At 38.3% G+C, this 14,722-nt stretch overlaps 1 protein-coding gene across 1 annotated transcript; it reads left to right on the forward strand.

Annotated features, from left to right (window-relative positions):
* Positions 1–2,859: 2,859 nt before the first annotated feature.
* LOC135709950 (uncharacterized) lies at positions 2,860–13,567 on the forward strand. Its single transcript, XM_065232399.1, has one exon. The coding sequence runs from the start codon at positions 2,903–2,905 to the stop codon at positions 12,935–12,937; it is 10,035 nt and encodes a 3,344-aa protein (XP_065088471.1). The 5' UTR covers positions 2,860–2,902; the 3' UTR covers positions 12,938–13,567.
* The last annotated feature ends 1,155 nt before the right edge of the window (positions 13,568–14,722 follow it).

Genomic DNA, 14,722 nt, shown 5'->3' on the forward strand with positions numbered 1-14,722 from the left:
AATTCCAGCGCTTAAAGAAGGTGGTAAAATTTTGATCACAAATTTGGAAAAAGCTCAGAAACTTGCTAAGCAATTCGAGAGTTCCCATAATTTCAGTTTGGGTCTTACTAGTCCTATTGAGAATCAGGTTGCTCGGGATTTTCTGAATATTTTCTCTCGGGAAAATATTTTTGATGATTCCTGGGGGACTGATTTGGACGAAGTAAGGTCTATAACTAAAAAATTTCAAAATATGAAAGCTCCAGGTGATGATGGAATTTTCTATATCCTCATCAAAAAACTCCCAGAGAGTACCTTGTCTTTCTTGGTAAAATTATTTAACAGATGTTTCCATTTGGCTTACTTTCCTGATAAATGGAAAAATGCAAAAGTTGTTCCAATTTTAAAGCCGGATAAAAATCCAGCTGAAGCTTCTAGCTACCGTCCAATAAGTTTGCTTTCTTCAATAAGTAAACTTTTTGAAAAGATAATTTTGAATAGAATGATGCTTCACATCAATACGAACTCAATTTTTGCAGATGAGCAGTTTGGATTTCGCCATGGGCATTCAACTACGCATCAACTCTTAAGAGTTACCAATTTAATTCGTTCAAACAAATCTGAAGGCCACTCAACTGGAGTTGCTCTTCTAGACATAGAAAAAGCATTCGACAGTGTTTGGCATGAAGGTTTGATTGCTAAATTGAAAAAGTTTAATTTTCCACTTTATATTATGAAATTAGTTCAAAATTATTTAACTGACAGAACTCTTCAAGTAAATTATCAAAATTCCAAATCTAATCGACTACCTGTTAGGGCAGGAGTTCCTCAGGGTAGCATTCTTGGGCCTATATTGTATAACATTTTCACTTCGGACCTCCCTGATTTGCCTCAGGGTTGCCACAAATCTTTGTTCGCTGATGACACAGGCATATCCGCTAAAGGAAGAAGTCTTCGTGTTATTTGCAGCAGACTGCAAAAAAGTTTAGTTATTTTCTCTTCTTATTTACAAAAATGGAAGATTTCTCCCAACGCTTCCAAAACTCAACTTATAATATTTCCACATAAGCCTAGAGCTTCGTTTTTGAAACCTAGTAGTAGTCACATAGTCACTATGAACGGAGTTCCAATTTCCTGGTCAAACCAAGTGAAATATCTTGGATTAATACTTGACCATAAATTAACTTTTAAAGATCACATTGAGGGCATTCAAGCCAAATGTAACAAATATATAAAATGTTTGTATCCTCTTATAAACAGGAAATCCAAACTTTGCCTGACGAATAAACTTCTAATATTTAAACAAGTTTTTAGACCGGCCATGCTTTACGCTGTGCCAATATGGTCTAGTTGCTGCACTACCAGGAAAAAAGCACTTCAAAGGATTCAGAACAAAATTCTGAAAATGATTTTGAAGTTCATGGAAGCAGATCATGGAAGCTAAATACACGCCGGAGGATTTGGAGAAGACTGTGGCAATGATGCGTGCTGGGAAATCTTACCGAGAAGCATCCAGGGATTTTGCCACAATAAGAGATGGCATATTGAATCGCTACTCTCTTATTTTATTCGTATTGTAAATGTTATATTATTAATATATTTTAATGAAGAGCGTCAAGAACCAGCCGAAAAGGAAAACAACGCAGCTCCCCTACAGGATATCACCAACATGCATATACAAATTACAGAAAGCAGACAGAAATGGGCAAGAGAGCATTTCCAGCAGTAGCCACCAGCGAGGAATGGCCGGAAATATACATGAAAGTAGAGCGGGAGAAAATTGATAAAGAAAACGGAAAGAAACAAAGGATTGAGGAACGACAAAAGAAAAAGGTTGAACGAGAGAGGAAGAGGAGGAAGAAGAGGAAAGAAAGTTGGAAGCAAGAAAGCATTATAACTTGAAAAGGCAATGGCAACAATGGAGAAGAAGCAGAAGAAAGCTACGGAAAAGAAGCAGTGAAAAAAGAAGAAGCAAAATTGTTCGGATTTTGATTCATTCGTAGAGCGCTGTACGGATTTCGATTCAAGATATGTGCAATTTAAATACTTTTTTTTCTAATAATTAAAGGTAATTTTAAGACCTGCAGTTTGCAAATAATGGTAAAATAAAGATAAATGTAAAGGAAAAGATGTGATACAGAGCATAATGTGATAGCATTATTTAGTATTTACCGTTAATGATTCTCTCGTGCTTGGGTGTACGGATTTCGGTCCCGCACGGTATGTCTGGAATATACTGATATCAAAAATTCAGCAAGCTCAATCGTTATGACCAGTTATTTAGAATCACCATGTAGGTATAGCTTGAGTTGTGCCTATGTTGCCCAGATAAATATGCAACTTTGTTGTCCTTTAAGCGTGTCCCAGTTTTGCGTGACAAAGGGGCACACTTCAAATAAAAAGCTGTAAAACTCGTAGGACTGTTTATGTTTTTATGTGATATTTGATAGAAGTAACTAGAGATGAACTAGCCTAAGGCTAAAAATCTCTTAAATAAAGAATTAAAAAAAAAATGATAGAAGTAATAAAAAACACTCGATTCAGTTCTTTCTATCGAAAAAAAAATTATAAAATTTAAACTTAACACAGAATTGCAGAAGGTTTTTTGAACCCAAATTTCCAAACATTGATTATGAATATTCACAGATTTTAAGTTGTACCAGTCTTCCATGAACCCGACGATATTAGTTAAACCAAACATTATATTCCAGCCGTCTTGAAAATGCAAGCAATGATTTAAACTGATATTCATGCACGTCTAGTTTAAATTTCCTAGGCTAACTTCTGTAAACAGGGAATCCCCTCTGATAAGAATCCGTTTCTGCTTTCGCTACCATAATACAGTCCGAATGCATTGTACAAACATCAGTTCGTCGAGAACATAGTGAGCAATCAGTCGAAACTGTTACAACTCGGTGGAGCAATGAAGCGTTTTAAACCCATCGAGGACCAACGGCTGCTGGCTGAATTGAATGCCGAATTAGTGCAAATTAAGACTAAACTCATCCAAATCGACGGCGCCCTCGACCAAGTGCTGTTGATTAGAACGGACAACACACTGTTGTGTTACAAGTTCAATCGAAGTGCAAAATTATGGAGCTATTTGTGGAAAAAGGAGGCATTTTTCACCGCTTCCGGTGGCTTGGAAAAGAACCCATGGTTGGTCAGTGCAGATGGATTTGTTGTGACAAGAATGGAAACCGGAATTCATATCTACAAGTTCGATAAGAACCTTGCATTGAATCATCTGGTTACAGATGGACGGTATCATGATGCTTACGGGTGGAGCCAGCCGGACCACGTTTTGCTTATCGGCTACTTTTACGCCGATCCAAGTAAGATCGGTATCTGCAGTCGAAATGGAGAAGGAAAGATTTCTTTCGAGGCGGTTATCAAAGAAGAAGCATTGAAGCGGTCTCAATTGCCAATATGGAAGATGGACACTGATCCTAACGTACCGGCGATGTGGAATAAATTGCAAACGGACATCTCACTGGCCTATGTTGATTCATCACCTCAACAAGCGTTCGTGTCAAGAACTTCGGATGAGCTGAGCGTTTTCAAGTTCGGGAAGAATCATTTGGTGGAGAAAATTCTTACATTTTCCCTGCCGTTTTCTTCAAAGGAAGGTGACAACGTGTTCTTCGGCAAGTTTTCGTCTGAAAAGCGAATGATCAACAATGTATTACATATGAACGAGACAGGATTGACAGGATACCGATATGACTCATCAACTCAGAAGCTGGAACCCATCATGTATGCCGCACAGTTTGCTGGAAAACTAGGGTGGACACCATCGCAAGTAGAAACGATTGTTTTCGAGGACATCGATGGTGATGGGTTAGATGAAATGTTATTTTGTAGTCCCTCGGGTTTCAATGTGATTAAGATATCATCGGAAGAAATTTTAGCAGAGATTGTTTTGAGTGAAAAAGATTTTGAAATATCTAATAGACATGTAAAGGCATTCGTAGTACCGAAAGTGTTACAAGGTGTGCAACAGATTGTATCAGTAAGTGAAAAAGGTTTAATGTCTTTCAAACTGCAACTGCTATCGGATGTTCCAGCTGATTTCGCACCATCCGAGTCTGAAAAAGAGATAGTTGAAACTTCAATTCCTTTGCTGTCACAATCATTGAAATATCGATCCGTTCTGCCTCTACACGATCAACTCGATTTTACAGGCTTCATATATCCAAGAAATCCGTTACTTGGAACACTTGACTTCTCTGTTCCGCTCGTTGAAATTCCCAATTCGTTTGGCATTACAATGTCACAGGCCATCAAATTTAAAGAGTATGGTGCATCTGATGTTCTTGGGCCTGGATGGTCGCTACCAGTTGACTGCATATACATTGACCGCCAAGGAAGTATATACTCAATAGATCATAATTACTATCTGGTCAAAAGTGGGATGCAATCTCAGTTGTACCCAAAGTTTGAAGGCTCTCGAACGAATGATCTTTCGTTTACATTGAATGGATCTCCTAATGTGGAAATCAAATTTTACAAATCACAGAATAAGTGGGAAGTCAAAACTAAACATGAACTGTACTCCTACGGTACTATGCAGAATGTTGACTGGCTTCAATGGGAACCGGGTTCAGAAGAATGGCCAGTAGTTTCTAACACTACAGCTCCTGTCAAAGCAAAGCCATTCACATGGTTTCTTTCCAAAAGAGAAGACAATCATGGAAACTATTTGAAATTTGTGTATGCACCGGAGTACGGAAAGCTCTCTACTGGTGTACCATACGTTCAAAAATTAGATCTGCTGAAAATCACCAGTAGCAACGGCGATTCAGTTCGTTTCAGCTATGACCTTGAGCACAACAATAAGCTTCTGACAAACATTCATACACGAACAGCTAGCTACACTCAAAACATTCAATTCCAATATTCTGTCATTGAAAAATCACCGCGTTTAACTTCAATATCTCAACGAGGCATCCCAGTGCTACAATTTAGATACAAAGGTCCCAAAAGTGAAATGACTGAAATAGTTTATCCAAATGGATTAATTTCAAAATTTTCGTATAGCTTCGTTACATTTCCTACTATACGATCAGCAAACAAATTTGATTTCTTTTCGGATGTACAGATCGTCTATGGTCCAAACTATTTGTTGGTTGGTGGAAAAACCGAAGTTGGACAAGTCCGTATTAAGGCACGCGATGTTGTTGGATCAGAGACCACACAGATGTCCGGGTTGTTGTTCCCTGCTCTTGGAAAAGAACCGGTCTCCAGATTCCAGATTCTCACTGCAGAACAGTTCTTCGTTGTCGTGTTGGATCACGAAAATCACAAAGAAGTTTGTTTGTTTCGACAGGAATCTAATGGTTGGTCGTCAGATGCTTCTTATATGAAACTATCCAAGGATAGCACACTACAGATGGGAAAGTCGTTCGTTCTGGTGAGAAATGATAAAAAGTTAGCAGTTTTACAATATAGCGGAAAACGGTGGGATATCAAACCGGTAGTGAAAAACATTGCCAACGGTGATATTATTCAAGCATTCTCCTATGCGTATGTGGTTTACAATGACTTGAGCTTGTCCATTGGATTTCAGAGTGATGATGGGACATGGAACATTAGAAATGTATCAATAGGTGCGAATCTGGTGAGGTCCAGTTTGCTCGTCTTCGATCAATTTCAAACGGATCAAAAGACCATCGACAATCTGAAGAATGCCTTCAAGGAAGGAATTTTGCACATTCACCACAATGCAGTTATAATAAGAACGCTGAGCCTTGAAGGTAATAAAATCTACCTGCGACTTCATTTCAAAATATTCAACAATGCGTACGAGTTGTTCAATGATGAAACTATTTCTATTCTTGTGGAAGATCTCGATCAATACTTGCTGGAACTTCCTTCAATGGATGATAACTTCTTCAAGATTGGCTACAAATTAGTCAACGGAAAATTTAAGGTCGCTGTCAAAGGACACACGGGAAAAATTATCGATGAAGTACACCGAATGAAAGGTCAGGTTGAGGAAGAAATTCGAAAACACCCACACGCCAGTGAAATGGAAAAAAATAAATTTCGCAAGGATAGTTATGACAAGTTGGATAATGAGCTAAATGAGATTTATCAAAATGTCACAGCGAGTATTCCATTCGCGATTGATCCGGCGAAATTTGGTGTTCATGTCAACAATGATAATGTTGTAGCAGCGTCTCACAAGTTTAGATTTGATGGCAGCCGATGGAATTATGGAAAAATTCCGGAAACGGAAATCAACCTTGCCAATTTTAGGATGAACATAGGCACATCTTTTCTACTATCGAAATCAGACAAAAATGAAACATTTAAACTACATGACAGAAATGAAAAATTGGTTTGGGATTTGAACACACCTTACGGCGACGATCTTTTACTGTCCTATCCAGCGTTCATTGGTGTACAGAAGAATAAATCGGCTGAAATTTTCACTTTCGTCAACAGAAAAGTACATCAACTACCAGACGGAGAATTTCTCAGCAGATTGAGTAACCCTTTGGCGATTGTAACCATTAATGGTGACCATAAGTCAGCAACCGTTAGATCATTGAAGTCGTTTACCAACTACCACCAGAGCGTGATTGCAAAGCAGGAATTATTCCACAGTGACACAGATATTCATACCACCGTTTTCGAATATGATTCAAATAGGGTAGTACCTTTTTCCGATGGATTCGCTTTTTCAAAGTCGAAGATCATTCCTGACGGTAAATCTCAAAAATACGGTTGGTATGAAGATGCATTCAACTTGATAGAAATGAAGAACAGTTCTAAAACTGTTCACAACTCAAAAGGTGTCATTGTGAAGGTCATTAAAGCAACCGAAAACGAACCACAAAAGATTTTTGACAACGACAAAATTATGACAGACAAAATGGGAAGATTTGAGATTGTGGATTTTAGGCCTTACCGAATATCGTATGAAGTGGTTTCATATTATGGATTTGAACCATATGAAGTCAATCGCATAGGATCGAATAAAAACTGGATATTCGAAAACAATATGATAACGGAACAAAACTCCAACCATTTTCTTCGGTTGGAACCAGGCTCTTCACTAGAAGGTCATTTCAAACCAACAATGAATGAGTTAGCCTTCTTATTCTCCTGCTGGATTCGTACAAACCAAACTTCGTTCAACCCGGATATCGTACACTTGAAAGTAGTTAATCACGAAGGGAAACTACTGCATCGGTCCAAAGGAACAATTAAAAATCAAATCACTGATTGGCAGTATGTGGAAGCAATCTATAACAGTGGGTCAGGACAGAGAGGTATTGGCATAGATGTCAAATTAACTAATCCTTCTTCAACCAGTGTGGATGTAGATCACCTTCGGTTGACACCGCTTGATTTTTATTTCCAAGCGAACATTCTGGAGCCTCACAATGGAAAAGTAAGAGCAGTTTTGAAAAATTCCGGAATGTTAGATCAGAAGCTACTGGATCCCTTTGGAAATGAAATTGGGCGTGTTTCTGAGAAAGGAGCATTGGATTTATTTATTATGAAATCACAGAATTGTGCTTTATCGAAGAACAAAAATCTGAATTCACGGGTTGAGATGCGTCCCATGTTGGGGGAAATCGACTCCGTTGTGAATAGTCATAACGTCATCAAATCACTCAAATACAAACCTAAAGTTTTTAGTTTACGATTTTTATATAAACTAACTGGTTCAGGCAATATTGTTGCTACTCTGGACCAGTTGAATATCACGATCATTCGGAATTCGGATCAAACTAAATTAAATGTCAACAACTATGAACAGCAGATAATCGATTCTGAAGGTGAAGTAACTGCATTATTGTTGCCAACCAAGCTTGTTGTGTGGGTACAGGGACACTTGATTATGGAAAAACTGTTCACCACATCATTTCAAAATACGGCAAAAGTAGATCTTAGAACAACGGGACAAGCATTTATTTCAGAAGTTCTGTACATGTATGATCCAAGCATTAAAGTTTTCTACTTAAACAAGTTAGGGCTTCTCACTCAGGAAGTAGCCCTCAAGAATCAAGATACAATAAACGTTCGACACATTGTGTACGACGCAATCGATCGACCAGTTCTGAAAACCAAATGGATCGCACTTCAACCTGGTGCCAACTCGTTTTTCAAATTTAATCCAAGAGTTATCACTAACCTTGACAATATATTGACAAACCGAAAAGCTGAAGGCCTGGCAAACGATATGAATCCTGAGTGTCAAGGAGTGCCATTCGCCTGGACATCTTATCGAGATGACCCCTTGGAAGTGAAAATCGCATCTGGACTTCCTGGTAAGGATTTCTCTGTTGATGGCCAGTATAGCACCAAATTTGGTACAAATCTAAACCTTCCTGTATTGAAGGTTCTTTTCCCACAATCGCTGGGATACAACTATGAATTCGAGCTAAACTCCGGTGGATTGTTAGCGGTTCAAGTTTTCGATCAACGCAAAAATAAGGTGGCAGAGTTGGTGAAGGTAGTGAATCATGATCACCGCTTAACGACTTTCGAATACGATGACCAGAATCGATTGCTGTGCGAACTTCCTCCAATGTACCATCACAAAGTCAAGACGTTTTCCAAACCGGTTCCTTTCAAACAACACAATTTGTCACCAGAAGAAGCCTTGTTAAAAGACTTATGGGGTAAACAATATAAATATGACACTCAAGGAAGATTGATAGAAAAAGTAACCCCAGATTCTGGAAAACAAGAATTTATCTACACTGATGATGGACTACTCAGATTTTTAGTTCAGAATGATCACGAGTCTATTCAGAACACAATTTATTATACCTACAGGTATGATGGTAAAATCGTTGAACGAGGTTTAGTTGACATACCAAGGACCAAGTTGCATGAGTATCTGCCGAACAATGCAACGCTTCCGAAATCAGAGAATTATGTGTTGTTTGATTATGGAGAAAATGAAGTTTTGCCGATGCATCGAAATTTGATGCAAAAATCTAGGAAAGTGTCAAACGGTGTAACCGTGACAGAAGCTTTGCTGTTCGATGGAAGACAACAACTTATTAACCAGATCTTTGTATCGCAAAACAATTCATTATCCTTCAACTACAAGTTCCGTAATGATAAAATCTACGAAATTGAATATCCGTTCTTCGTGGGTGGCAAGCAGTTGAAAACGTATTATGATTATAATCTAAACGAAAAAATAAGTGCAGTTAGAATTGGAAACCGCATTATTGCAAGTCTGGATTACACCCCTTCGGGAAATATCAAAGAAATGCAGTTTGAACCACAAAGCAAATTTTCATACAAACGCTTGTTTGTTTACAATGAACCTGGATATTTATCGTCCATCAAGGATAAATTTTTAAGTGAAACAATCGACTACATTTCCAACAGTTATGGGGGACAATCGTTTGGTGATGGAACCGTATCTGCTACAAAATTCAATGCCACATGGCATGAACATAGCGACATGAGCCGAATTAAACTTAAATGGCAAAGTTTCTTGGCAAACGAAACATCAATAGAACAAGCCCATTTATGCTACGACACGCTTCAAAAGCTTGGATATTTTGACAATTGGAATCGACCAATGAAATCCTTCTATCCATCCTCCGAGTTACAAATGCCTCTAGTTTGCAACACGGGAAGTAGGGCCAATCACATTTCTTCGATTATTGCTACAAAGGGATTTCCATTGATTTATGGCCATCGCTATGATTATGAGAATCATAAGCAGCTCGTAAAAGCCAAATATTTCCAAAATTCAGCAGAAATGAGCTTCGATCCCCTGACACAGCTTACGTTTAGCAAACACATTAGAGGAATTGACGCTAGCGAATCTCGAAACATTTGGAATGCATTGACGAGTGGAGGTTTCATTATAACCGACTGCAGTAATAGTAAGGTATGCCATGCTGTTCAAGGAAAGTCTTTGTTCCATCCGGTTATCGCAAATCACATTAACGTGGCCTCTTTGGAAGTTCTTTTTGTCAATGGTGTCAAGTCTCGCAAAGATATTCCGGAGCAAATATTTCTGGTAGTCTGCCAAATTTGGCACAAACATGATCCACAAAATCAGAACCAACTTTGCTCAGGTGTTTGGAAAGAACTATTGTCCAACAATTTGGTTGGAAGCAGATCAGAAAAGTCCATTAAGGCTTTAAATCCAGAATTAAAAATGGTACTCAAAAATTATTCCCGTCATTTGGGAGATATTGTTGGGTTGCTGCATGATCGCTTCACCTATGCTCTTGGAAATTCTGCAGGTGATATTCAGTCGTACGACATAGATCCAAATGGGAATCACGTACATTTTTACACAGGCTTCAAACGATATCGGTTAGAGTATGTGGAAAACACCAACAAGGTATCGAAGGTGTTCTGTACTGACCTTAAGACTGAAGATATGCGTGAAGTTGAGTTTTCTATGGATCATGATTCCGAAGGGAATGTAACCAAAGCATTGCATAAAGCGATCAGCAAAATTGTCTATGATCCTCTGTTGAAGCGAGCCGTTGAAATCAAAATGGTTGATGGTAGAACATTGACGTTTCAATACGATGTACGTGGTGAGAGAATATTCAAGCAAGTTAGAGACAAAACCGGTAATATTCTCAATGAGAAATACTACATACGGGATGTAAAGGGAAGGTGTCTCGTTGATTACGAGTTGACGTATTTGCAAAATGGTCAAGATCCCCATGTTCGAGGCACTGGTTACATTTTCGCAGAAGATGCTTTGGTTGGATTCATTCGCAATGATCAGTTCTATAGTGTTTTCAGTGATCACGAAGGTTCGGTTCGGCTTGTTATCAAAGATGGCGAAGTTGTTGCAGCGTACGACTATCTACCTTATGGACAGCTACTCCGACAGTATAACACTGATCCCGATGGATCAATCGCTTATCTGTACACTGGCCAGGAATGGGATGAAGAGATTGGACTGTTCAATTTTCATGCTCGATTATACGATCCGGAGATCGGTCGTTTTTATCAAACTGATCCTAAAGAACAATATCCCAGTCCTTATGTGTACGCTGGAAACTCTCCTATCTCCCTGGTGGATCCTGACGGGCAGTTTGCATTTCTAGCAGTTATAGCATTTGCAGCTGTTGGCGGGTATCTTGGAGCATCAGCTGCAAACAATTCATTCAACCCTACGAAATGGAAATTGATGCCATCATTGATAGGCGGTGTGATGGGTGGAATACTAGGGGGATTGGCTCCAGCTGGAATTGGAGCCTCTTTTGCATTTTTAACGACTACAGTGGGTCTGTCAGGAGCAGTGGCGGGGGGACTCATTGCCACTACTTCAGTAGGATTTGCATTCTTAAGTGGAGCTTCAGCTAACGGAAACTGGAATCCTGCAGAATGGAACTGGTCCAGTCCTGCAACTTGGAATTCCTTGTTCTCGGGTAGTATAACAGGAGCTACGCTGTTTGCTGGTTTCGGCAAGGTCCACGCGAAATTCATATCTTTGAGTGGGTTAACTGATAAGATGATTTTTGTCGGCATTGTAACTAGTAGTACTGCTGGCGTTGCTCTATTTGCGGGTTCAGCAGCCAATGACTGGAACTTGAGTTTCTGGGAGTGGGATTGGAAAAATCCCGATACCATTTGGAAGGTAACCATGGGCGCAAGCTTCGGAATGTCCGTTTCGCCAGATTTGCACAAAATCCAAACACAAGTGACGCAGAATGTGAAAGATTTCAGAACTCTTGTCAGCAGTCTGAAGGCTGGTAACATGGAATCGCTAGTATCTGATGCAAAAGTCTATTTCATAGAGTCAACCGAACTATTTCTGTCGATTAAAAGTACATTCAAGGATTTGGCTAAATATGTACAACGACCAGGAGGTGCTGCACTGGCGCAAACGATTGCCACTAGTAAGAAAACTAGCTCCAACGGTGTGATCGCAACCATTAAGTCTGTTTTATTTGAAGCTTCCAAGGTTGTACCAATTGGGAATTTAACTGGTGATCTGATTGAATCACTTGGCGACTTAGAACGGCTAGAGGGCCGAGAAGGCCTACGGCGAAAGAGAGATGTAAACTGTTGTCAACTACAGCTTGTGCGTCCTCTAATGGTTACCGAGCAACCACATCTTTTGAGTTCGAGTGCTACAGTGAAGCTGTCACTATTCAGTGATGTTTTCAGATATTTGAACACCTATTTCAAACCCCGGGTCGATTCGTCGCAACCCGAAGCTCCCTTTACTGATGTGGGTTTTCTAAAAATGCCACAAAAGTTATATAATTCGATCACACTGAACAATTGTTACCATTTCAAAATGGAAGATCAATCCACACGTGTGCGATGCTACGGCTTGGACTCGCAGTATGATATTTTCCCAACATTGGAATCCGACAGCAACCTGGTCGCTGACTTCTATTCCAGCTGTTCGCCAATCGAACACGTTGGTCAACCCTCTGTGGTGTGCTATGGTGAGAGCTCAAATCTAATATTTACACCAAAACCTTCGATCAACATTCTAGACGTTTTCAATGGGTGGTTAATGTTAGCTTTGGTAACTCCAACGGCAGTTAAAACGATAAAACGAAGTGCGCGAGCGATTTTCTCTTCAACGGCTGCAAAAACTCTGCCCGCAGTCTCAGCAAATAGAAAGGAAATCGATGTTTTGAGACATAAAATGCATGATATGGATAAGAAGATGCTTCAAGCAAAATCCCGCATTCGAGATATAAAATGGATAACGCACATTATGGAAGATCTTGCCGACGATGTTGAGAAGTTTTCGAAAAATTCTTTTTTGATCGATTTTAATGAATTGATTGATCGTATTGGAGCGTTAGATGAAGAACTTATTGAATTGATTGGTTTTTCGGACATTTGTTCGAATAGTTGCAGTTTTGTAGGCTTACCTGTTACATTATCTAACGCAAATGTAGGAAATAATTTACAAAGTGTAGATTTATCATCCAATAGATTGAATATTGAGCAGGTGTTGCAAAAAAATATGATATACTGATTCAAGAGGCAAAAGGAAGGTTGGTTGGTTATCTATATTAATTAAGAAGATAAGGCAAAAGGAAGCAAGAAACAAAAGAAATCCAAAAGTAACTAAGCAACTGGATTTTTCAATTACACGGGATCGCAAGATCTCGCTGGCGTAGAATAGCATGAGATGATTTTTTGTATGAAGCTTAAGTTTTAACTATGGATTAGATTCGATTTTACATGCGATTCCCTAGCCGTGTATGGAGAAAAGAAATCAACATTGCATGAAGATATACACAGGCAAAACAATATCATTAAGACCTATGAAAATAAGTAAATTCAAGTATGATGAATGAATAAAACCTTTACTCTGTTTACTCGACTGTTGATTCGAAAATCATATTATATTATCTACACACTATCTCAAGTGTAACATTAGTTATTTCAAGCTTATTAATTGAGAGTTTTTGGAGTGGATTGATTATTTTCCTTTTCAATTCCGCAAATCCCATATCAATAAAATATAATATACAGTAATTACCCGATTTTGTCTTTTTGCACCAAATATCTTGAAGATGAATGAGTAATATTTGGGTAACTCCATGTTATGTTAAATTATTGATAGATCAAAGTCTGACGCTTAAAATAAGGTCATTGCTGTATAGCAATATAAAATTTAATTTAGTATATACTATTATTTTGCAACAGATAATCGTTAAATATTAGACAAATAAAATTAAACATGAAGGATTAAACATTCCGAATGTATGATTAATTTTTCTATGATAAAATTTTATATGCTATGATTAATGAAGAAACCTATTTCCACAATGATTATTATTTTTTTATTGACGAATAAAACCGTTTTTCCTACGATTAATGATTATGATTAATGAATAAACACATATTGCCGAACGAGTGTAAATTATTCCAACGAAGTGACTCCATCGACAAACCGACATGAATGACCATAGCTAAAACAATAAAATTTCTGACCAGAGCACACTACTGACATCTGGCTCCGTGTTAGCGGGAAATATTTACCTAAGCCATGAACCCGCATGCAAAAGTTATAAATTGGTTCGTGCCTGATCTATTCTGTACAAATTATTTTTATCTAGATCAAAAAATCCTATGGTTTTGACAGATCGGATCACTGCACATTTAAATCTGCCGTTTACGATTTTCGGGCATAAGTCAGAATTAAGTGTCATGTCGGTTTGTCGGTGGTGACTCTGCAGATAGAATCGGAACTGACAGCAGTGACAGCGAATGAAGGATAAACTGAAAGACAGCTGAACAATTTTCTCAATTTTCGCCTCTTCAATTTTACTCTAAAGTGAGTATAAAGTAACTCGTTTAAATGAGTAAACCCATATTTACTCACTTTTGAGTAATGAATGCATCTGTTAATTTCAGAGTTTCTTCTACTCAGTTATGGTTTTCGAAAAATAAGCGAAAATGAGTAAATGTTTCTCAGTTCTTGTAAAATTTCTCCTTTTTAACATAAGTTATTTGAATTGTCATATTATATTATGTTCAATGTTAGAAAAGTATAAAATCATCACAAAACAACGATAACGTATAGGATTTTTTTTTTTCGGGTTGAAGAACACTTTGGTAAAGTCCTCTCACCAACAGGGTATTTGTAATCCTGAAATAGAAGAAAATTTGGTATACCTACAAATCTACAGAATCACGAATTGAGCTGAGACATTGATTGAGACTTAAAATTATGCTTGATGTTTAGCGATGTAATTGAATTATTCTGCTCCTCAAAAGAGGCACTGGGTCTTCTGCTCGTTTTCTATCTCTG

The sequence above is a fragment of the Ochlerotatus camptorhynchus genome, unplaced genomic scaffold, assembly GCF_037179485.1.
Source record: "Ochlerotatus camptorhynchus isolate MF236.1 unplaced genomic scaffold, CSIRO-AGI_Acam_v1.1 ptg000367l, whole genome shotgun sequence".
In the NCBI taxonomy this organism is placed as follows: domain Eukaryota; kingdom Metazoa; phylum Arthropoda; class Insecta; order Diptera; family Culicidae; genus Ochlerotatus; species Ochlerotatus camptorhynchus.